The sequence below is a fragment of the Periplaneta americana genome, chromosome 15 (assembly GCF_040183065.1).
Source record: "Periplaneta americana isolate PAMFEO1 chromosome 15, P.americana_PAMFEO1_priV1, whole genome shotgun sequence".
Lineage (NCBI taxonomy): Eukaryota > Metazoa > Arthropoda > Insecta > Blattodea > Blattidae > Periplaneta > Periplaneta americana.
Genome location: NC_091131.1, coordinates 30,461,045 through 30,487,982, shown reverse-complemented (window position 1 = coordinate 30,487,982; position 26,938 = coordinate 30,461,045). Strand labels below are relative to the sequence as shown.

The 26,938-nt window shown below is 37.1% G+C and overlaps 1 protein-coding gene across 1 annotated transcript; it reads left to right on the top strand.

The window, feature by feature from the left end:
• The first annotated feature begins 7,596 nt into the window (after positions 1 to 7,596).
• LOC138714754 (zinc finger protein 577-like) lies at positions 7,597 to 25,583 on the top strand. The gene is made up of 4 exons (XM_069846862.1): positions 7,597 to 7,892; positions 8,015 to 8,170; positions 9,369 to 9,511; positions 16,546 to 25,583. The coding sequence occupies exons 1-4, from the start codon at positions 7,755 to 7,757 to the stop codon at positions 17,465 to 17,467; spliced, it is 1,359 nt and encodes a 452-aa protein (XP_069702963.1). The 5' UTR covers positions 7,597 to 7,754; the 3' UTR covers positions 17,468 to 25,583.
• The last annotated feature ends 1,355 nt before the right edge of the window (positions 25,584 to 26,938 follow it).

The following is a 26,938-nucleotide window of genomic DNA, read 5'->3' as shown; positions in this document are numbered from 1 at the left end:
GAAACGCATCTGACAGAAACTGACCTATACGGACTCTGCTGTACGTTTCACTGAGACACATTTTAATTAATCGAACTAGTTTCTTGGGAATACCAAATTCAATAAGAATATCATATAAAACTTCGAGAATAAGATGCTTAGGAAAATATTTGGGGCTAAGAAGGATGAAGTTACTGGAGAATGGAGAAACATACACAACACAGAACTGCACGCATTGTATTCTTCACCTACATATTAGACGCTTGAGATGGACAGGGCATGTAACACATATGGGTGAATCCAGAAATGCATGTAGAGTGTTAGTTGAAAGATGGGCGAAAACGTAATACGGCGAACTCCAGTAGGGGAAGTTATCCCCACCCATATGAAATGGGCATTGGACACAACACTAGCCTATCACATAGAGTGTGTGGTGAGCTTGTAGGGGAAAAGTGGAAAGGGGTCGTGGGCAGAGCTTAGCGTTCGCCGTATTACGTTTTTCCCGAAAGACGTTTGGGGAGGCCTCGATGTAGATGGGAGGATAATATTAAAATGGATTTGAGGTAGGTGGGTGATGATAGGGGCTGGGTTAATCTTGCTCAGGGTAGGAACCAATGGCAGGCTTATGTGAGGGCTGCAGTGAACCTCTGGGTTTCCTAAAAGCCATTTGAAGTAAATCATAATAGCAAATAACTGCTACCAAAAGCTGTAATGAAATAACGTACTGCCATGTTTACTTATATGGGATTATGTGCTAGCATTGAATATTCACTACCAAAGAAATACTCTGGTGATGAGAAGGAGCAAGGTTATTGAAATAATAAAGAAGCTCTTAATAGAATGCATCCTGCACCTGTTAACCTAGTGGAAGGAGATAAATCGCTACTTCTCTTAACAGAACTATAGCCAGAATCCAGTGTAAAACTTATTGTAAAGTAAGTCTGGTAAGTTTCTGTTTTTTTCTTTCTATTTATATGTTGAGACATATGATTCATACCAAACCTCTTTAAAGACTATGCATTCTGACTGGATTCTTTTCTGTTTATAAAATCTGACATTTGTATCTACTTCCATGCAAGTTTTTTTCATTTGAGCTTGATTCACTTTCAGTTAAATGACTGCTAATTTGTTATAGATTTATAGAAAGAAATAGAGAAGTACTGGCTCTATACGGCATGTATTTCCAATATTACATGCAATATTGATCATATTTTGGCTGAAGATCTACCTATAAATAATTTATTTCGACTCCTAAGTCACAATACACATACTAGGGGGAATATACCAAAATGTCAATTTCAATTCAGGCTTTGAGAAGAAAATCTTTTCTATACATTGCTATTGAATATATTATACCATCATAGCAATTGCTAGCAGTATAAGACAATGTACGAATGCTGGTATTGCGTTCCTCTCTGGATGACCATGAACACCAAATTCCCTCTAGCATGCCCTTTGTGTTGCTATGACCGAGTTTATTATTCAGTAGTTTTTCCACAAGGAACTGTCACTCCTGTCATCTTAAATGATAATGATTACTTGAGATTGCTATGGCATGTGAGACAATGAAAAGACAGTTGCAAATTGCAGAAAAGCTGGGCCATCTGGTGATACTCGTAAAGGCTCGCATGTGACACAGGAATGAAACTCTGTGTAATTTGAAAGGAAAATTAAACATTGCGATATATTCCAGTTAAAATGAATAAAGAAAAGCATTAGTTCCTCTATGTTAGGCACGATGGCATGTATCATAATGCAGTTCCTCTGTGTTAGGCACGATGATATGTACAGTAGCGTGCAAATTAATCCGAACAACATAATTACTTATGCAAAAACACTCAATTGGGATAAAAAAGGATCTAAGACATACCTCAGTAATCTATGTGGCCTCCCTTGTTCCTAATAACAGCTCTGAGACGATTTGGCATGGATTCCACTAATTTCCCACAAATATTCTTCATTTCTTCATCACGAAACCATATGCCAATGAGGGCAAAAATCATCTTCTCCTTTGTAGAACAATCCATTTTTTGCATTCTTCTTTTGCAAATTGACCACAAGTTCTCAATGGGGTTGATGTCGGGTGAGTTGCCTGGCCAGGGGAGTACCTGAATATTCTTCTTGTTGAAGAATTCTGTAGTTTTTCGAGACTTATGGCATGGTGCCAGGTCTTGTTGGAACACACCTCTGCCATCCGGAAATGATTTTTTCAGCTGGGGTACGATTCTGGTTTCCAATAAGTGAATATATTTGTCAGAATTCATCATTCCCTTGATAGGTATTAATGCTCCAGGCCCTTCATGTGTAAAACAACCCCAAAACATTACTTTAGGGGGGTATTTGGGTGCTTGTTGGAGATGAGCTGCTGTTACTTTTTCGGATCCTTTCCGTACGTAAGAAACACGGTGGCCGTGGACTTCGAAATGAGACTCATCGGAAAAAAGTACATTCTTCCAGTCATTCACTGTCCAGTGTTGATGTAATTTTGCCCACATTAAGCGTTTTTTGCACATAACAGGGTTAGCAGTTGCTTCTTAATAGGCTTACGAGTCCTTCGTCCAGCTTCCAAAAGCCTACGCCGCACTGTTGTGACGTGAATATTCGCCCCAGTGGTAGCCATTAACTCGCTGGTTAAGCCGACAGCAGTTAGTCTAAGATTTACAGTAATTTACTTTTCCTGACAATTAAACGATCATCTGCAGGTGAAGTCTTCCTTTTCCGGCCACAGTTTCCTTTTTTCTGGATCCAGTCTCCCTGTATCGTTTTATGATCGAATTAACAGTAGCCAAACTGATGTGACATTCTGCAGCAATTTGCCTCTGTGTCATTGAAGAATGCTCTGCTAATGTTATAATTTTAGACCGTTTTCGTGGAGTTGTATCCATTTGTGAAGACGACAGAATGTACACAGGATTGCAGTATTAAGTCTTCAACACAACTGAAATGCTTATAAGTACAAAACGACAGGCAAAATGTCACATATTATAAAAAAATAATGACATACCTTCAACAATGGAATTACACGTACTACAGATGTCAATTAAAGCGGTATGAGCAGCTGTGAGGCCAACAATGACAGAAAATGTAAAAATATGTCGTGTTCAGATTAATTTGCACGCTACTGTATCATAATGCCATTTTGAGATAGTTACTTTGATACATCAATTTTTTTTCTGAGAGCTTTTATTGAAAGTTCTTATCATACAAGTGCAATGTGTAGGATATAATTGGCGTATTTTGGCTTGTAATTAGTTTCCGAGAACAGTCTGCTAAGACACGAGTTACCATTTATTATTATTGTTATCCAAATATTGAAACCCTATTTTACCTTTGGTATATTAGGGTTGTAGTTTGTTACATGTGAAATACATTATGTAGTGATAATACACAATTTTAAAGAATTAATAGTAGGTGTGAATCATAGTTACAATATAAATACACTAATTAAGAGACAGTAAACAATACTAAATACGTTATGCAATAATTACTTTCAGTTAAAACAAAATGAAATAAAATTAGAAATTATAATCGAAGGTGTAGAGAAATTGCAAGATTATTACATTAATTTGTGATCTTATACATAATTTTAAGCAATATTAATGAGATAATGCACATAATTGGCGTAGTTACAAATAAAATACCTATTATATAGTTGGTTTGCGATAGTAAAGAAAAAATAAAAACAAAATTACTTATGGTTACAAACTATATACCTGTCATCAAATACTCAACAATAGTAAAATCTATAATACAAACATAGTTATTGTTGTCATTACTATTATTATGTCCCAAAGATAGACACCTTGTTTTACATAGTGCATTAGGATTTTATAACATCATTAATTTATATACAATTAACAGCTACAGTCTTGCGTGGATGTGGTGTATAAACTCTGTGAATTGTTTGTAACAACATTTTTTTCTAAGAAAATGGTAAAGGGGTGTGGAGTAATTTAAATTGCAATCCGAGATATGATATCGAGTTACCATTTAAATACCATTCAATGGCATTCTTGTCATTGTGTCACATGTGCTATGCTGGAATGTGGTTCCAGTTGTATTGGTTTGAAGAGTCGTCATAAGTGCCGATACTTGGACTTGTTTAATGTTGGAAGTTCCTTATTATATGCAGTAAGATAATTATCTTTTGCAACCCCATTTTCTGATTTACAAATGTTAATCTATGCGGATGATATAGCATTAATAGCAGAAACACCTGAAAGGCTACAACACATGCTGATGGAATGGAATGAAGAGTTAATGAGAAAGGGGATGTGGATTAATGTCAACAAGAGTAAAGTAATGTGGATCTCTAAGGAAGATAGACAGGAAACAGAATTTAACATTAAATGTGAAGGACAAAACCTTGAGAGAGTGGAAAGTTTTAAATATTTAGAAACAATAATAACTAGTGATGGATGTTAATGTTAATGTTATATTTAACGACGCTCGCAACTGCAGAGGTTATATCAGCGTCGCCGGCTGTGCCGGAATTTTGTCCCGCAGGAGTTCTTTTACATGCCAGTAAATCTATTGACATGAGCCTGTCACATTTAAGCACACTTAAATGCCATCGACTTGGCCTGGGATCGAACCCACAACCTTGGGCATAGAAGGCCAGCGCTATACCAACTCGCCAACCAGGTCGACAACTAGTGATGGAAGAGTAGATCAAGAAGTACTGAACAGGGTAAAGAAAGCAACATCAGCATACTATCAAATAAATAATACAATAGTTGGGAAAAAAGAAATAACCACTAAGACAAAAATACAGATATATAATTCAATAATTAAACCTATAATACAATATAGTACCGAAAGCTTACCACTCTTAGATAAACATCGAAGTAAATTAACAGCAGTGGAAATGAAATATCTTAGAAGAACTGTAGGAAAGACCAGAAGAGATAGGATAAGGAATGACAGGATAAGAGAAGTTAAATTGAGAAAAGCATTAACAGAGGTGATTAATGAAAGGCAATTGAAATGGTTTGGGCATGTATATCGTATGGGAGAAGAAAGGAAGGTTAAACAGGTGATGGAAATGAGGGTGGAAGGAAGAAAGAGAAGAGGAAGACCAAGGATTAAATGGGAGGATACAATAGAAAGAATAGGCCAACAGAAAGGAAAAACAATGGTAGAGATGAAGAGAATGTGTAGAGACCGGGAAAAATGGATGAAATGGACGGAGAGAGGCGAACCCGACGCTTAGCAGCAGAAGGGACTGAAGAAGAAGAAGAACCCCATTTTCTAAATGTAATGCCACTGTTTTATTCCTGTTCAATTGGAATTCATTTCAATGGGTCCATTCTACCAAACTATTAAAAGTATTTGCATCTAGAAATTTATGTATTTATAAACGTCTGATTGCAGAACTAGTGGGCCCAGGATCTAATCCTGGTTGGGACAAGTTACCTGGTCGTGATTTTTTCCAGGGTTTTCCCTCAAGCCATCAAGAACAAATGCTGGGTAACACTGGCCCAGACCCTGGGCTCATTTCACTATCTATTATCATCTTCATCCATCCTTCCATTCTCAAATGTCATTCTATCATACCAGGTTAACAATGGATGCCCCAACTTCAGAACAGGATTCTTAATCATAAGTGCCAAAAAGTAGGCAGAGGCGCAAATGGCATGTTAATATGCGCAGCATTGGATAAGAGGCATGCAACCCACACCTTACCACTTATTCACATAAGTGGTTGTGTAGCCTCTAGAAAACCTTTCAACAAAGAAAATGCATCAGTCCCCTAACTGCCCATTGTGCAACTCAAACCAAGAAATGGATTCGGAACACCTCAAAATCTGTGCTTCAGTGGCTGGCCATGATAATATCTTTGAAAAATATTGGAGTGCAAGAGGTCAAATAACTTTATTGTCAAAGGCCTGGCATTAGAAAACAACAACAAAGAAAATGCATTGCTGTATTGTATTATCTAACCATTGTTAAAAATATTTATTTATCAACACATTCAAACAATTTATTGAGAGTGACACTAAAGTATCAGCAGAATTGTGTCTGATTTAGCACAACAACTGGTTAGGGAAACCACACATTGTGTCCTTTGCTGGGCTTAAAGCAAACAAGAACCAGGGAAAACTCAACATGATATCCTCCAGAAAAGTTTTTTAAGTTGGTTATTTAACGACGCTGTATCAACTATTAGGTCAGTAAGATTGGTGATAGCGAGATGAGGCCGAGGATTCGCCTTACGGTTGGGGAAAACCTCGGGAAAAACCAAACCAGGTAATCAGCCCAAGCAGGGATCGAACCTGCGCCCGAACGCAACTTCAGACTGGCAGGCAGGTGCTGGTGGCCTCCACCAGAAAACAATTCATTTCTTTATATTCCATAACTTTTTCACTTCTGCCATCATATTCATACGGTAGTCGTAACATCATTGAGTCTACTGCTATACTTCAGAATACCCGTAAGTATTTGCATACAAAGACTGTGCCACTTAAAAACAATTTAGTTAATTATCTTTTTATTGATAGTACGTTAAAAATACATAAAAAATGTTTCTTGCACCAAAAATTAATAATTCAATAATGTTATAACGACATAAGTATTTACGCGGTATTATGAAGGCGTCCCGAATCTACTTACGCAAAGCCAGGAATTCTTTTCTAAAAACGATGCAGATCAGCCCTAAGTTAACAGATTTTAACTATAGGCCTACTAGCCAAATCTTGCACCCCTGACTACATGATTATGTGATCAGGACTTGCACGCAACCTTCTCCACTGGTGTCGACATAGTTACCGATTTCGCTGGGGTCACCAGCTGGCGCATGCGCATGAGCGGCGTTTCGACGAAACTTTGAAAGATTTCCTTTGTGATGGAAAACGGAAGCGTGTATAGTAAATATTTTCCGTGATTGTATTCTTTTTTTTTACTTTTGATACCGGTATTTATCATTCGGATACAATATTATTTATTCTGAGTCTACGTTTATGTTCGTCACCCGGCCGCCATCATTTTGGTAGTACCGGTACAACTGATTGTAGGGTATCCGATGTTGGGGTCCATCTGGAGCATATAAAAGAGAAAAGGTATATATGAAGCCTCTTTGTACAGTGTTAATGTGAACTGGGCTATGAAACTGCACATATAAACCTAATTATACAGTTCGTGTGTGTTATTCATTACTGATAACAAATGTTAACATTACAGCCACTTAATTAATAAATTCTAATAGTCGCCGAACTGTCAATCCTTGACATTGTTGTAATTGATGCAGTTGATAGGTACCATAGCTAAAGAACATGAATAAACACGGTCATTAGCTTTACCGGGCTAAATTTTGTAACACTTGAGATTCTTTCATCATTATTACGGACTTATTGTTCACATTGTTGAATTAATTGTAATTTTGCTGACAGGTTATTAAAAAATATAACTTTTAGAAATATAGAGCTAAGGACCATGCGCCCTATTTACTTGTCTACGCTGTATCCATAATCTCATAGCAAATACACTTTTTAGCTCTATTTATTTGTCTATTCTTTATACTCTCATAGTAGGCCTAATAGAAATAATAAAATTCACATGATAACTTCCTACGTTGATAACACATTTTCTTCTCGGAAATTCTGATAACGGACTCAATAGGGCCGTGGTTCGTGGTAAGATGGCGTTTTTGTAGCTTCAGTGTAGTGATAATCGTAGAATGTATGTTTCTCTGGTTGTGTGTTTAGTTATCTGCGTATAAAATACTTCGTTGGTTATGGTGGAATGTTTATGTGTATGATAAAAAGTAATTTAGAAAAATGGCCGTGTACATGAACAACATATGTCGATTATGTATGGCACGGAAAGAAGTATTAGTCCCTCTTTTTAATAATGACAACCGAGGCCAAACTTTGTCACTGCCAGATAAAATAATGAATTTTGTACCAATTATAAAGGTACAGTGTTATGTGTTTAACCGTGGCATTCGTAATATTTGATGGCCACTGTTCAACTGAATAGTGACAGCACAGTATTCAGAATTTGGTGATTCCTTATTTCAGGTTATGTTTATTTTCAGCTTTATGTTGGTGATGGGTTGCCAGCCCAAATCTGTGAACCATGTGTACGACTGGTAAACACATCATACAAATTCAAAGTGCAATGTGAAACAACCGATTCTGCATTGCGACAGTATTTGAGCACACACAGTCTTCAGGTAGCAGCAAGGAATTTGGTAATGTTGATTTTCACTAGGTCTAATTTGCTTCAAGAAGGGTTCATTTTCAATTAGATGAAATTAGATGCCCATTTCTCACGATTATGGATATATAGAGATTCATGTGTTATAAAGCCTGCTTGTGGTTATTTAAAACAGTTCATTAAATGTAATGTGGTTTGAAGTTGCTGTAGGCCTATAACCTTGGTTGGGAAGTGCTTCTTACAAAATCGAGCAAAAGTTTGAAAAACGAGCAAAGCGAGATTTTTTAATGCACTTCACAAACGTGTTTGTACAACATTTTTTGCATCATCATATTTCTAAAATTGCAAATATAGCCTACCTACAATATTTTTTGCATTGAAAATTTAAATCAATATTATTCCAAAGCCTTCGCAATACATTCTACTGTAATGGTAACTAAATAGCAGGAAGTGCACTGTAATGAGTCTCTTTCAGTACAGTTTTATGTTTTGAAGAATGGTTTCCCTAGCCACAAATTACTGTGTGGGAATTCTAACTTTCAAGACTAACAACAATAGCTATAAATACACAACAAAAACACGATCGCGGAAAGATTAAAATTTTTTTTTTTTCAGTTTGTATAGTAACAAAAAAATAAATGTTCTGCAGAATCTTGTTGACAAATACAAATAAGTTAAAACTAAGAAACATGTATATTTTTAAATATTATTGTAGACTACTCTATATTGTAACCTAAATCATATTAATGTTATAATTAAATTGACAGTTTTATATTGTAAACATAAACCGTTCCCTCATTGAATCCTGACTTCATAGACCTACTCCAAAAAATTGCTCCAAAATTTGTTATTGCCGAAGTCTCCTGTTTTTTGTGACCAAGAGTTGGTCACCCTACCAAAAAGTGTTTTCTCGTCTTGTAAAATTACTTTCATTACAGAGCCTAAATTGGACTACAATTTGATTAATGTTGACATCAAATAATTATGTATAGATTGTGAATGATTGTATGCTACCATTATAGTATTGTATAATATTATTAATTCAATGGGCGAGTTATATTGAGACTTGCATGAAGTGCAAAACAGAATAATGGTAATTGAACATGGGCATAAATTTAATTAACTTGTCGCCTAAAAGCTTGTCTTCTTGAACGTATATAAGCCTATTGAATAGAGCATTATGAATATCAAATTGCTGATCAGTAAGTATAAATATTTCTTATTCTGATTAGGAAAATACAGATGAGATCCTCCATTCTGTCTTCCGAACTGATACCACAGAAGACTGCTGGAAGCTTGCAACTGTGAAAGATGAAGTAGTAGAAGTCTCAATCGAAGAGCCTGACACAGATATAGAAGACAGTCAAGATGATAGGTATTTTTAGTAGTGCTTTTAATCTTCAGAATCTCATGTGACAAAGTGCTCTTTATAGACTTTGTCATTACATCATACTTGTATTGACAAGTGTAAGAACTTTACACTGTTGAACACCTTTCATATGATCCATTAAGTACTAGTATCTACCTGATTTAGGAGAAGGGGGAATTAGCAAGATTTTTACAGCTTCTTTGACTGTCAAAACATAAATCTCTTTTATTTTGACATTCAATTTTTTCTTTTCCTTTTTGGGTTATGTTTTTTTAGCTCATCTCTCTGTTGTGCTGTTTCATACAGTCATGAATGAATGATGCATATAAAATGGAACAGTGCAAGATTCTTTGTGGTTTCATACTGAAACTACATTAATATGTAAGCAATGATATCCTTGTTTCGTCTTGTTGGTTTCTCAATTCAAAATTAATTTTCTTTTTACTTAACATACTCTTTCTTCTCCACTTGATATTTTTTTACCATAATTGTTACCTTATTTACTATTCATTATTTTATATCTGTTATATGTTCAATGTTTTTGATCTTATATTTACGCCATTGTGTTGCATTTTTTTTATCACGTGCTTAACAGAAATATTTATAATTTTGTACTTAATAATGTTATTGAATAATTGTAACTCTTATTATCTGTAAAGAGTTCTTTTTTTTTTTTTTTTTGGTTATACTGATTTATTAGTTGTAGGTTAGGCCATTATTATTAAATTATTATTTAAAGATGGCAGCAATTTGTCATTTACAAGCTGTACAGCCACCTCTTTGTGCCACCTGGAGTTTTATACCCTTTTTGTTTCAAAATACTATATTTCATTTTATGATGAAAGAGTGATGGAACGGAGAAAAATTCTCTCCGGCGCCGGGATTTGAACCCGGGTTTTCAGCTCTACGTGCTGATGCTTTATCTACTAAGCCACGCCGGATACAACCCCGACGCCGGTTAGAATCGTCTCAGATTAAGCTCCATCTCTTGGGTTCCCTCTAGTGGCCGCCCTCTCCACTACGTCATAGATGTCTATGAACGCAGGACCGAAGTCCATACATGTGTTGAGGTGCACTCGGATGAGTGACTGGTTGGCCGGGATCCGACGGCATGGGCGCCGTCTTAAATCACAAAGTGATTTATTACGCATATCATATATATTTTTGATGTACCGAAGTACGTATGATATTTCCATGCAGATATTCTGCGTCATCATATGATGAAAGAGTGATGGAATGGAGAAAAATTCTCTCCGGCGCCGGGATTTGAACCCAGGTTTTCAGCTCTACGTGCTGATGCTTTATCCACTAAGCCACGCCGGATACAACCCCGACGCCGGTTAGAATCGTCTCAGATTAACATACTCTTTCTTCTCCACTTGATATTTTTTTGCCATAATTGTTACCTTATTTACTATTCATTATTTTATATCTGTTATATGTTCAATGTTTTTTGATCTTATATTTACGCCATTGTGTTCCCAAGGGAACCCAAGAGATGGAGCTTAATCTGAGACGATTGTATCCGGCGTGTTTTAGTGGATAAAGCATCAGCACGTAGAGCTGAAAACCCGGGTTCAAATCCCGATGCCGGAGAGAATTTTTCTCTTCCATCACTCTTTCATCATATGATGACGCAGAATATCTGCATGGAAATATCATATGTACTTCGGTACATCAAAAAAAAAAAAATATATATATATATATATTTCATTTATTATTCTTGGTTACAAGAAATGAGGCATAACATTCCTATCCCAAGATCCTTCAATTAGTAATTTTACTGTTTTACGAATGGCCTAGTTGAATGACGCTACAAATGGAAAATTAGCTCCTTTGGTGATTTGAAAGCTTTTTTTTTTCTTTTATTTTAAAATCCTAAATTATTGCTTTTGTTACTAGATTAGAGCTTTCAGAACATTACTGGTGCCAAAATTTTGGTTTTAGAGTCTAGTGGAAAGTCTAGCACTTTTGGAGGAACAATATTAGTTTTTGCAGTTTTTGTTTTGATTGAAACATTGCTAATAATGTAATCCTAAGCCATAAGGAGAAAATTATTTTCACAGAAAAGCATATTAAATGTTTAGAGCCCAGTATGATAATTTCATTCATTCATTCATTTATTTTATTCCATAGATCTTACATGAGCAATGAAGCTTTAAGATGTGGAACATGTCAACATTTTACAATATTACAATTACAATTTTTACAAATTTTTATAGTTTTACAATTTAGTAATTTTCTACAATTTGTACAATGTTGTACAATTTTTTTTTACATTTTGGCGAGATGTAGTGAGATGAAATGAGGTCCGAGGATTCGCCAAAATATTACCCGGCATTTGCCTTTTCTTCAGTGTAGGTCTATACTTATGTTATTTGTAGAGTAAATTTTGTAATATTTTACTAGTAGCTTCTCCATATGTATAAGAAATGAACTCTCACAAAATATTTTTGCTAAAAGTGTCGCTTAGGACTATCTCATTCTCAGTGCTTCAATTTAAAGATAATTTTCTGCAAGTGTAATATTTCAGAACTCATGCTATAATTTTTATGTCTGTTTTAGAATATGATGAACTACAATTTTATTTAAAAACTTAACGTTTAGACTATATTTTCTGATTAGCACTATCTGAAACTTTTTCATTCATCCATTTAACACCTTTTCGGTAATGTTGGTAACATTACTCCACACAACATACTTTTCACAAAAATTATATAGCCTGCTTAAACCAGCTTGATTTTAATTTGATCTTTTGGTGATGTAATGACAGAGAAATAAGACAATTTTCATTCAGTCTTTATATGTGAGTGATTGAAAAAGTAAGGTAACGTGAGCTCTCATGGACAAACTTTATTTCATAGGCAGATATACTTATATACAGTAGTAGGGCACTGGTTCTCATTACTTTTCAACATAGTCACCATGCTTGTCCAAACACTAGTTCCAACGGTAGACCAAGCCATCGATGCCAGCATAGAAGAAAACTATATCAAGTCCCTGATGCTATGTCATGACTGCTTGCAGAATGGCAATATTGGTGTTGAATCACTTACCACCCACGTGCTTTTTCAACAGTTCGAAGAGATGGAAATCATTGGGTGCAAGCGTTCATGTCTTTGAAATACACATCATCACCACCTTGCAAGAAATTCTGAGCAATCCACTTGCGAAAAAAGTTATAGCGACAGTCTTTCGGGACCACAATAGCGTGCTTATGATTGAGCGACAGTGAATGTTGCCAGTTATTGTCACACACTGAGTCGTTTGTGGGAGACAATTCGCAGACAACAACCTGGATTTATCTCTCAACAGGTGTCATGTTGTTGCACGACAACACCATACCACACGCAGCCAACAACAGGTGTGATTTTTTTTTTTCTTGTTGTTGTTATTTATACTTGCTTTTACATCTTTGGTCATGTCGTGAGTTAATCTTTGGTTGAAATCCGAAGGCCTGTGTACTATTGTTGAGACTGGTTCTATCGTTGTGAACTAGATGGCGACTGTATATTGTGACAGCCACGTCGAGGCTCGATCACGCGTTCCGCAGAGGGCGGGGCGACGAGAAAACGCGACGAAGAAGGCTGCAGCCGCTCGGGTCTGGAGGGGACAGACGTAAGAGGGGGGCGCGAGGTGGAGGCGCGGACGTGACGAAGGGTGAGGAGGAAGTAAAGCAGCTGGTGACTGAGGGGAGAAATCCAGAGAACTCTGGATAGGCATCATGGAAATTTCTAGCATCATACTCTCCAGAAACTATGGTTTGTTATAAAATACGACACGCGAGTGAACTTGAGCAGTTAGTTGTTGTTGTAATCATTGGACAGCAAGCCAGCCTTGTATAGCAGTGAAGCCAGCTTCGAGACCGGAGTTCGACTTGAGTGTGTCCGCAGCTGTGTGAGCCGGAATTCCTGAGTTTGAGTGCAGTGGACTGCAGTTGGGGGACCTGAGTTCGAAGTTCAATGGACTGTCTCTGAAGGTCTGGGGTTCGAGATACTGTGAACTCGAGTGACTGAGCTAGGCAAGCAAACTGTGAACTGAGAACTGACAGTTCTGTGTTGTAAATAGTGTTAACATTAGTTAAAATTAACAGTTCATTGTTGTTCTCAATAATCCAAGTATATTGTCATTGTCGTCTGTGGAGTGCAATAACGAGTACTGTGTTGAGTGCAGATCCCATTGTTGACGGGAGCAGAATTAAATTGTAGAAAGTGTGAGAATAAAATTACATTCTTGTTTTGTAATAAAGTTACAATATGTATTACTGATTTGTTATGAATATGATTTCGGTGATGAACGAGGCCGGTGATATTCAGGGATGTTGTGGCCCGAACTTCCCTGCATTTGCCTTAGGGTTGAGGAAAAAACCCTGAAAAACCTCAACCAGGAAATTCAACCTGACCGGGAATCGAACCTGGGCTCTCTGCGTAAGAGACCAGCATGCTGACCCCTAAACCACAGAGGTGGTCGTGTGAATTATGGCACTTTTGGTGAGAGGTACTGGACCGTTCTCCCTACAGCTCCGACCTGGCACCCAATGATTTCGATCTCTTCGGACTGTTGAAGAAGTACCTAAGTGGTAAGAGATTCAACACCAATATGGCCATTCAGTAAGCTGTCGTGATGTGGCTTCAGGGACTTGGCGCAGATTTCTTTTATGCTGACATCGATGCTTTGGTCTATTGTTGGAACAAGTGTTTGGACAAGCATGGTGACTATGTTGAAAAGTAATGCGTACAAATGCCCTATTACTGTGTATCAGTATATCTGCCTGTGAAATAAAATTTATCCATGAGAGCTCTTGTTACCTTACTTTTTGAAGTTCCCTCTTAAGTTCTATATGAACAAAAATATTTTCTTTCTACAATGGTTGTTTTCAAGGAAGTCGCAAGACCTGTTGATGTAAAGGAATTTGTGACCCCATATCTTTTATTTAACAAAAAGGAATATTTATTAATTAGTACATTTAATTAGTATAATCGACTTATACTGAATTCCTGTGTATGACCTGTGATTCTTGCATCTCAAATCTGACAGCTGATAAAAGATACACTGCCAAGTAAATATTACTTTAGTGCAGTAAAACCTCTCCAGATGACCACACCTTTAAGCCAATCACTCCTCATAAAGACCATTTTTTTTTTTTTCAGGAACGAATATTTATATCCCCTTAAGACCAATGCATTTTTACCCTCTTTCAGACGACCACCCCCTTTCCCTGATCGACGACCACGATTTTGGTTAGTAAAATAACAATTCGAGGCTGGTACAGAAGAAACAATTAGGCCTACATAACTGCAAGGCAGCACACCACTTCAGTTGTGATTTTTCCCGAGGAGTAACTCATGGCTATTCGAGTCATTATGGCGAATTCACATGAAAGAAAACTATGTTCATTCATTATAAGACGTATTTCTGTTATAACGGAAAGTGATAAAGAAAAATCCCAGCAGCAATTAGCGAGTCTATTTAATTGTGGCAAAAGCCCAATTCAGACCGTTCTTGCTAATCGCGATCGATACACAAAGGAATGGGAAGAAAATGCGAATAAAGACATCAAGAAAAGACAGTGGCAGCCATTCCAAAATGTTTATAACGTAGTTTTTTAATGGTTCAATCGAGCACGTGCTGAAGGGCTACCAATAAGCTGACTAGTTCTCCAAGAAAGAGCGTGGAAATTTGTTCTTTTCTCGGCATCGATAATTTCAATGACAGTAACCAATGGCTGGACAGATTTTGTGTGCATTACATTGTTTTTCGGGTGGTTTGCAGATAAAGTGCTGAAGTGAACAAAGATTCTGTTGCCAAGAGAAATTAAGAGCTCCGCAGATTACTAGTGGCCATTGTGATCTTGACATTTTCAATATAGACGACACAGGACTCTTTTTCAAAGCTATTCCCAATAAAACATTCAGAGTAAATGGCTAAACAAAGATTGACAATCGGTCTTTGTGCAAATCTATGTGCTGAAAAAGAAGAACCGATAGTTATTCACTATTCACACAGCAAATCGCCCAAGGTGCTTTAAAAACACTAACTACAGTATTTTAATAGGATTTAATGAAACACAATATATTATTGTTCATTTTTATATAGGGTACAGTATAATGTTTTTTATGCTCGACCATGCCGAAATGTAGTAATTAAACACCTGGTAGTAGCCCTTTAATGCACCTCATTAAATTACACCTATTCATTATAGTTCAGTTGTTCAGCCAATGAGAAATCACCATTGTACCATTATAAAAGCACAAGTATCGATTATTCTCGGATATGCACTCTAAAGACAATTAGCGAAACGTCATGGAGGCTGGAAATCCAATACTGTCGCAGAAAGTTATGTTCTGTTACTATAATAATTAGCGTTAATTGTAAATAATATTCAAATAAATTCAATTTGTTATCTCGTTTTTCAATTCTAAATCAGTTTCCAGGTTATATCAAGACTAATGTTCATGTTATTCTCTAGATTATATCAAGGTCAATGACATTCGTTCCTCGGAAAAAATCAATACTTTCGCGTCTGTGCACATCTCACAATTTAGGTCAGTTCCGCTCCTCACTACATAACCATAACATTAATACTTATGAATAATTTCAAGTTAGAAATATGGTCGAGCATAAAAAGTCGTATGAAACTTGCCTATAATGATAATTAAGATGCTCGTATGAAAATTATGAAACTTGCTTGCGCTCGTTTCATAAACAAACATACTCGCATCTTAATTACTACCATTATAGGCTCGTTGCATAATGTACTATTATTGAATTGATGTGGCCCACAGCCCACATATTTGAGACCGTCATATTTATTTAATTGTACAGCATTTTATTTTTAACCCTTCCAGATGACCATTTTTATGAAAAAAATTTCAGTAGTCGGCTTAAAGGGGTTTTACTGTATGTCTATAATTAGTAATATGCTTAAGTATGAAAATAAGTTGCATGTATGGTTTGTAGTTTCGTGTTAATCTCAATGAAGTTTTCTGTGCAAATGTATCAGATTCGAATATTAATAGTTGTCCTTTGTCTTTCAACAGGTTACATGGAGAAGCTGATGATGTTTCAGAACAAGAAGATTGGCCACCAGTGCAACAAAACAGTGATAAAGTTAAAGTAGAAACATCAACTGAGCAACCCGGGCCTTCTGTAACGAAGATGAGTCCTAAATCCAAGAACTTTCTAAACCCTGTAACCAAAACAAATGACAAGAAGACGGACATAGTCGTTAAGAGTGAGCTAAGCCAAGAATGTTCTTCAGCAGTGCAGTCCAAGAACAGCAACCCCAACTTCTGTGCCAGTGTGCCGTCAGCTGTTAATGCTGTTAAGATAGAAAAAACCACGAATGCAGTGAAGGTTGCAACAAGTGCGAAAACTAAAGTGTACAAGAAAAACATCGTGTGTCCTGAATGTGGGAAATTATTTTCACAGAAGCACCAACTTGTATTGCATATGACAACCCATTCCGGTGAAAAACCATACGATTGCACCGAATGTGGTAAGAAATTCGCAAGAAGAAGGCAACTTACAGTACATATGTTTACTCATACGGGTGAAAAACCATTTCTCTGTCCTATATGTGGTGAGAGTTTTGGTAGGAGTGATACGTTAACTAAACACATGAGGTCGCACACAGGTGAAAAACCGTTTCATTGTGCTGTGTGTGGTAATAATTTTGGACGTCGTAGTACGCTGACGAATCACATGAGGGCGCATATGGGTGAAAAACCGTATCTTTGTACCGAATGTGGTTGGAGGTTTGTCCAGAGTTACGACCTCACGAAACACATGCGCTCACACACGGGGGAGAAGCCTTTTCATTGTACGGTCTGCAGAATGAGTTTTGGACAGAGGAATAGCCTCACCAAACACATGAGGAGTCATACAGGAGAAGCCTCGTTTCCAATGGAGCTTGCAAAGGGTATACAGTACACTAACTATACATCCCCTACATTGAACTAGGTTTGTTAGTGCTTGTGTTCTCCTCCTTTGTGCCATGATTTTCTTCTCATCTCATTGTGTCTGTTTGAGGCCCTTGTATAGAGTATGTGGTATACAAATCGGCATAAAATTCTGAGTTTTAAATTACAATGAAATGGTATTTTGATATCAAACCTACCTTGATACTCATATGTTCATAGAAAAATTGCATATTTTATACTTAATATTCGATAATCAATAGTGTCTGCTCTCCTCCTCAAAGTAATAAGTAAGGTAAGCCACCTGCGTAGCTCAGTTGGTTAAGGCACTTGCCTACCGAACCAGAGTTGTGCTCGATTCCTGCTTGGGATGACTACCTGGGTTTTTTCCGAGGTTTTCCCCAACCTGTAAGATGATATCAGGTAATCTATGGTGAATCGTCGGCAAAATACTATTTTTCTGTCTCCAATCCCACTGACTAAATAATCGAATAGTTGATACAGCGTCATTAAATAACCAGCGAAAAAAATACTGCATACTGAATGATCCCCGCCTTCCAATAATCCTCATCCTAATTTTATGGAAAGAAATCTTGAAAAAAATATTTTTGTGCTCCCCGCCCTCCCCCCTACTTTTATTACAAAGAAATATTGTTACTTGCTGTATTTATTATATTGGTCATGTTGCAACACAATCCAGCACCTGCAATAAAAGAAAAAGAATTTTAATTTTGCGTCTTGCGTGAGTAAGAACAGCAAAATATTAATAAAAAAGTAACTTACCACACTCATCATCACTTTCATTGTCGCTGGCAAAAGAGCTGTTGAGATCAGAATAATTGTCATTGTCACCATCTTGTCACAGCATATAGTCTTCTGTTCCATCCAATGAATTGGTAATCCCACCCTTCTTAAAGCTACACACGCTATCGCTTCAAGGTCAGGGTAGCAACCTTGCTGCAAATAATACCCGCACCCCAATTTTTGCAAAAAATATGCGTGGATTATTCAAGTATATACGGTAAATAAGGTGCAAACTTGGTAAACTGTAACATAGAAATTCAACTAGGCCTATTTCGGATTGTTAAAAATATGATCAAGTTTGTTAACCATCACCTTCTTTCCCATCATAATCATAATTCAACCACTGATTGAGAAGAAAGGGAAGGATGTCCTTCACCTATGTCTTGCGAAAAATAAGAAAAACTTTTGTTACTTTCACGGTGAATATGGTCAGAAATAGACTTTTTAGCATTCCACCATGTCTATTTATGATTAAAAAACTTACTATCACTTACAGTATTTTTCCTACAGTTTTGTGATACAATACAAACTTGTATAGGTAACTATTACTGGTACCTGTATTGTGTGGGGAGAGTCAAACAGTATGACAAACTTTGAGGTAAGATATCGCAATTTCGTGAAACAACCCATGTTCTCTGACGTGTCATTTAGCAGCTATATGACATGGAAGAAAAGACATGTTTTAATGACATTTACAATTGTGAAATTAATTATCCATTTTTCTTGAAGTATCCTTACGGACAGTTTACAGAAGGTGTTCAAAGTGTTTAGCCTGAGCCTGATTACATTCACTACACCAGGGGTGGCAGAAAACGATTTGCTCTGAATCCATAGTGAATGCAATCTGGATAATATTCAGATCATTAACTGTAAAACTGAAAGGGGGGGGTGAAGTCCAGTCTATTTCTTGTTTGCAGTGACGGGTTAGTATTATAGTGAACACTTGAGGGAGTAGAATGTTAATTTCCAGCTCTACTACACTGGTGAACAAAATTAAAGCAAACGTGTAAGGCATAGAAAAACAAATGCAATTCATTCGAAGTAAATCAATATAGGCAATATAACGTTGCACACTAGCGAACTGTTTTTTATTAAATACAATCAGAAGTTTACTATGGTTTGTTGAATTGGTATTTTAATTTCCCCTTGCACAAACAAAAATAATACAAAACAGAAGTAGGAAAACTAGTCGTCCTGATCTGAACCTTTGGCTATACATTCAAAATGTGGAGTAATATCTGTAACAGCTATACACAACTGTGCCGAAAGATTATTATCTGAAAGAGAGAATCTTGCTTTTGATTTAGCAGTGTTCATTCTACAAAAGAATTGTTCACAAACATATGTGGAGCTATATAGTGCATTGTATTCGTCACCTGACATAATTAGGAATATTAAATCCAGATGTTTGAGATGAGCAGGGCATGTAGCAAGTATGGGCGAATCCAGAAATGCATATAGAGTGTTAGTTGGGAGACCGGAGGGAGAAAGACCTTTGGGGAGGCCGAGATGTAGATGTTAAATGTTATGTTTTATTTAACAACGCTCGCAACTGCAGAGGTTATATCAGCGTCGCCAGATGTGCTGGAATTTTGTCCCGCAGGAGTTCAGTAAATCTACTGACAAGAGCCTGTCGCATTTAAGCACACTTATATGCCATCGACCTGGCCCGGGATCGAACCCGCAACCTTGGGCATAGAAGGCCAGCCCGAGACGTAGATGGGAGGATAATATTAAAATGGATTTAAGGGAGATGAGATATGATGATAGAGAGTGGATTAATCTTGCACAAGAAGGGACCGATGGCGGGCTTATGTGAGGGCTGCAGTGAACCTGCGGGTTCCTTAAAAGCCATTTGTAAGTAAGTATATATTGCTGTAAGAGAGGCAACAAAATCTCTGAGACGTTTATATTTCACTTTACATAATTGTGCAAATAAATTCCCACCCACTAAATCTTTGCAGTTGATTTTCACCACTAAGTCTGTTTGTAGATCAATAAGTTCACATTTCAAGTTAATTCTTGCACTGGTTACATCTACAGAAGTTAATTCTTGCACTGGTTGCATCTACAGAAAAAGGCTGACAAATACCGCAAGATCATTCTCCATGCCCCTGAAATCGCAGAATCTGGCACTGAATTCAGTTTTCAGGTTATCCATAATAGCTATATACTAAACAGCTTATTACAAATTGGGCATCACTCTCGTCATCTGTTTTACAATAGAAGAACTCTTCCTCCCATTTCACTAGAAATCTCTGTTTTTTGAAAATGGAAGGTGTGGACAGCCATTGCTCCACCACTGCTGCCGCTTGTTTGTACGCTGAGTAATGGTACCAAAGGAGGGAGGTATGCTCTGTGTCTGAGTATGAAAACAAAATAATGACACAGGATAAATTACTAAGGTTGCCCTTCTTATGGATTCCATGAATTGTAAATTCATATCAGATACCAGTACTGGTTCTCTTTCCGACCTCTAGGAAACACTTGGTAGCTTGCGAGTTTTTTCTTATAACATCCATTAAACACGAAAAAACACACAGCTAGCTGAACCCTTTGATTGGGAAAATGTCGTCTGTATTCCTCAACAGCAGCTAATGCATTGCCTTCACAAAATCCATAAACGAAAAACATATTTGTAATCATTATGTGAATGCATGAATTACATGTCAAGTGATCATGTAATCAGTTGTGTGTGTTGCACATGCATTATGGAGCTCAGATGCTGCCGTGTGCGAAAGATCTGGAGTAACGTGTAGTGTAGTACACGGAACCGCAGAATGTTCCAGTATTTCTCCCAACTGTTAGACCTTGGACATAAGTATATCAGGTTGAATGGATGTAGATCAGCGTTGTCAGACAGAGCCTAAACGGAGCGGAGCGCTCCACTATGCCTCGTTGCGTGCTCCTGTGCTTCCACAGACATTAGCAAGTTCACTCTCCGACTCCACTTTCTAGCTCCACAACTGGTTTTGGAGCTTACAACTCTGACACTACTGATGTAGATTAACCCAAACTACATTATTCTGAAGCATTTTATATTCCTCCTGAGACACCCTGTATATATAAGGGACGAAATGGAACACTCTCAGGACACATAACACGGAAAATAATGTCTGTTTTTCCAAACGAAATAGAAAATAATTGACAGTTGAAGTGGCAACACTATGTTTGTATTTTTTGTTCTTGTTTCTTTTGCATCACACCTGACTTCATTCTGTGACATTTTCTAGTGCACAGTGTGTTGAGATTCTATAGAATAATCCTGTAAGATAGAATATTCCGGACATGATTAGCGAATGGTAGTGCAGTAACATTCTCGAAGGTTCTATCTATACTTTTTTCCATAATGTCTGACAGGAGATGTAAAATTGGTAGCAGAGGAGAAGTATAATTGCTGTTCAACCAATGGCAGAGGTCTCATTCCACGCTTGCCTTGAAGTTGGGCAGTCTGTAGCATTTTTCCAGCGTCCAACTTCAAGATAATCATGGACTGAAACCTCTTCCATTGGTTCAATAGCAATCGAATCGGTATTTGTTAAAACGTCAGTCACAGTTTTTGTGATGTTCAAGTTTGTCGTTATTTCGCAATATTTATTGTTCAACTTATCGTTTTGTGTTAAAATTAAGTGACTTACATGTTCATAATGAATCTACAGAGAACTAAAATACTTTAATAAGAGTTTTTAAGCAAGAGTTTTTTTATTACAATTCCTACAAGTCTCAATTTCATTATTAACATTGTTTTAACAGATATCGATTCAATTATTCATCTCTCCTCCTCTGCCAGCAATGTTTACTTCTCCTGTCAAACATTATGGGACGAAGTGTAAATATTTCGATATTGTATGCATATAGAAAGTTCTTGAAGGGCCTGGAAAACTCTGGAAGATTGTTGAATGTTCTAGAACACTGTTGTCATTTTATTGTTTTCTAATGCCAGGTGTTTGACAATAAAGTCGTTTGACCTCTTGCACTCCAATATTTTTCAAAGATATTATCATGGTCAGCCACTGAAGCACAGCAAGTTGTAGCCGATTTAAGTGAACACCATATTTTAACGTTTTGGTGGCTACTTCATTCACACACAACCCCCAGAATGTCTGGAGGACCACACCTGCTGTTGGTCGACGGGTCCATTGGATCTAGCTGGGAGATTTGTTGATCACCAGCTTTCCCTCCTTAAGCCACTGGAGGACGATTTTAGTGCCATAGCAGGTCAGGACTAGGAACAGAAAAGTAGAAAGAGGAGGAAGGAAAGTGAAATGAACCCCTAGGCCTCGAATGCTCTAATGCTGTCGGGGTCGAAGAAAGTAAGAGTTCAGTCAGAGGACTGGATAGGAAAGAGTAAAGAGGGAATTAGGTATTGAATAGAGGAAAATTATACCAAATTCAGTCATTAACTCATCAAGCTGACCAGTGCTAATTGATGAGTAGCCCCTCCCTTTAGTTCAGCTTGTAAAATTAGCCTAGCCATCCACTGGCACCGTGAATGGCCGAATATTTGTTAGGCCGTATACGGCCGAATGCTGGACAACCGGCAGAAGAGCCGATCGATCGTCCACTGGAGCCGACACTTTGGCCATCAATTACCAGTTGTATGTTGTACATTACATACATGCTTATACTTAATACATACATACATTACATGCATACATACTTACAGCCACCGGTGTGGCTCAGTCGGTTAAGGCGCTTGCCTGCTGGTCTGAAGTTGCGCTCGAGCGCTGGTTCGATCCTCGCTTGGGCTGATTACATTTGGGCTTTTTCCGAGGTTTACCCCAACCGTAAGTTGAATGCCAGGTAATCTATGGCGAATCCTCGGCTTATCTCGCCAAATATCATCTCGCTATCACCAATCTCATCGACGCTAAATAACCTCGTAGTTGATACAGCGTCGTTAAATAACCAACTTAAAAAGTAGGTATATATATGTATATATATATATATATATATATATATATATATATATATATATATATACACACACATACATACATATAAATGGCTTTTAAGGAACCCACAGGTTCATTGTCGCTATCACAAAAGCCCGCCATCGGTCCCTATTCCAATTTGTGCAAGATTAATCCAGTCTCTATCATCAAATCCCATCTCCCTCAAATCCTTTAATACTAGTATTATTCTCCTATTTACGTCTCGGCCTCCCCAAAGGTCTTTTTCCCTCCGGCCTCCCAACTAACACTCTATATGCATTTCTGGATTCGCCCATACGTTCTACATGCCCTGCCCATCTCAAACGTCTCGATTTAATGTTCCTAATTATGTCAGGTAAGGAATACAGCGTGCAGTTCTGCATTGTGTAACTATCTCCATGGGTGTTTCATCATGTACACCTACACAATAAACTTCTAAAAGATAGTGCTAAGTTTTTCGATTACTATCGGATGAATGTTTATACATTAAATATATTTTAAATGTAATTCGTCCATCAATCTCAAAATGGTCAGATTTCAGAGAAGTTGTACCATCTGAGAAACGTTTGTCAGTAATATTAAAGTAAGTAGTACATGAATAATAATTTGTTAAGCCTTAAAAGTTTTAGTTCACTTGTGTAATGAAAAAAAAATATATATAAGATCTAATTAATTTTTCGGCGTTCATGGCGAAATTTATGGAAACAGTGACCACGTGTTGCTCTGTTCGGCAGAATGAGACCAGAAAATCCCATCTGAATTGGATCCAATCGTCATTCGGCCGCAAACGGCCGAATAGGGCGAGTGTAATGGACGCACGCCAATGCATTCTCTTGTTGTTGGATCATTTGGCCGTGTACGACCATAAACGGCCGAGTTGTTATTCGGCCGAATTCGGTTCCAGTGGACGGCCAGCCTTATGCTTACTAACAGCTGCACCACGGGAAGGTAGGGATGGGACATTGGGTATTTGTCCAGGTTGGTTCCTTAAAGCCTTCAATGAGAAGGATTAATGGCTCTCCCCCCTGTATCCGACAGATACCCTTTTAGAACACTGTAAGACTGTGGAACATTCAAGAATGTCCTAGAATGTCATGTGCCTGTATTCTAGAATGTTTGATTAGGGAACGTTCTGAAATATTTTAGATACTACCACAATCCTGGGACTGTGTAAGTCAAAGTACGTTATATAAATAAAAAATAAAAGTAAAGTATGTTTTATGTCTGGACCCTGTTTATATGGTAGATATTATAAAGATGGGAATATTTGGTTGGCTGTTAAAATAAAGAACGGGCTCTAACATTTCACCAACAATGAGATGAGAATTATATATTGTTTGAATGTGTAAATAAAATAAGTGAATGAAAGAATGTATTTCAGATTTTGTTTGAAACAGTGTTGGAGGTGCTGAAGATCCAATTATAGATTTTATAACTAAGTGAAAATGTAACACGAGGAGTGTGAATGAATGCTGGAAGTAAGTTATAACAATATTAAAACCACAGTTTTATATTTTCGAAGTGACTTCATTTTGTGCACTCAATGATATCACTCTTTATGTTAGACGAATGTTACACATGTTAAAGGACAAGTGATTTTACAATTTCCTACGGAAATTATAAATAAAAACCCTTGCTGTAATACTGTCAACATGGTCAGTATTTTTTATTGTTGTTATTGTATATATGGGAATATTTAAGTTACGAAGTTACCTTCTTAGCCAAATATGTCTTCTAATCTATGATTTGCACCACAAAATAAATTATTGTTGTATATTCTTTATTTAAAGGCCGTTTAAAATTGATAAAGCTATAAATGAACGATGAGACAATCTTGTGATAGTGGAGCAATGGTAGAATAAGAATGGTGGGGAAATCGAAGTACTCGAAGACATCTACCACACAACCATTTTGTCCACCATTGTCTAAGGATTTTTCTAGGATCGAATCCTGTTTGGTGGGAAGCTGTTGACTGACTGATGAGATGATCTTGTGATAGTGTTCAGCAATGGTAGAATATGAATCGAAGTGCTGAAGAATTCTACTGCACAGTCATTTTGTCCACTACAGTTATTTCAGGATTTTCCTGGGATCGAATCCTGTATGGTGAAAAGCTGTCAGCTGGCAGAACAATGGCTGGGTCACAAAATAATTAGTTTGTAAACTTAAAGCTACTGACAAAGAGGTTAATTAAGAACCACTTTGGATTATTTAATGTAACAGTGAAACATAGCTGTTTTAAAATTATGTTCAGTGTTTGTGTTGTACCTATTTGTGTTTCATGTAGGCCTATCTGCCTCTTATGCCACAACTGCTTTATAAATTAATTTCATTCTTGTGTTTATTTTGGATTTTATGTATATTTTTAATTGTAATCATGGAAGTTACATATTCAATAATAAATATTGAAATTTGAGAAGATTTACACAGAATTAATTTTTAAGTCACTGGCTTCATTTATACACCGACGGATCCTTGATCTCCAGAGAACAAGGTGCCGGTGCAGGTGTTACGTGCTGTCTCTTCTCACTTTATAGATCTCTTGGATATGGAACAACAAGTTTTGATGGAGAAATCATTGCAATAAGTGAAAGTCTCAGGAATCTTCTATGCCACATCAATAAATTTAAGAATGCAGTTATATTGTCAGATTCCAAAGCAGCTATTCTATCAATAGTCTCTAGACACACATCTTCATCTCAAACGGCAGAAATAACTAAAATGCTCTCTCAATTAATATCACTTAATAACGAATTTTATTCCAATGGATACCATCCCATTGTGGAATCCTGGGAAACGAGAATGTGGATGCTTTAGCAAAGAAGGGCAGCACTGCTACTTACAGACCTGTTACTAAATCTTACATATTACTCTGTGGAAATATATATTAAATCTACATACTTGGACTTCAACAAACAATTTGATAACACAATCTCAAAGGAAAAAATGGAACTCTCTGCATCATAATCCACAGTTAATTCCCGATTTACCACGAAAATCGTCTGTAGCTGCATTTAGACTGGCAACAGGCCATGATTGTTTGGCCAAACACCTGCATAGAATTGGAATATATCAGTCCCCTAACTGCCCATTGTGCAACTCAAACCAAGAAATGGATTCGGAACACCTCAAAATCTGTGCTTCAGTGGCTGACCATGATAATATCTTTGAAAAATATTGGAGTGCAAGAGATCAAATGACTTTATTGTCAAACACCTGGCATTAGAAAACAACAAGTCAGAGGTGTAGGTACTGGGAGGGCTGGCAGGGCGAGAGCCCTGGAAGGAGAGTGATGACAACACGAAAACAACCTGTGTTTGTTTATGCGGTGCTGGGAAATTCGTGGAATGCCGAGTTTTTGTATTTTTCCACGTGAAATGAAGCCAACTTTCTCTCTTGCAAAGGTGAGACTGCGTAGAACTTTGTGTCTTATTTTATACTTTCTTGTTCAGGGTGATTTGAAATAGTCTGAAGTACGTATCTCTATGTTTTAGCTCATTCTGTGCTACAATGACGGGAATTACGCGGACAGTATTGAGAGAGGTGTAAAACTTGCATAAATTGACTGATTTAATTTGCGCAGTTACTGCTCAAATGATATAAGTCAGTGAAGATGTACTTCGTAAAACCAGAAGGATAATAGTTTACGAGTTACAAATTAAATTCCTTGTACAGAGTTGTATTTTATTGTTCCAAAAAATAATACATTCATGTACGGTACCGTATATTATTAGAAAATGCGTTATTTGTTGTTACAAGTGTTTTATAATTAACTT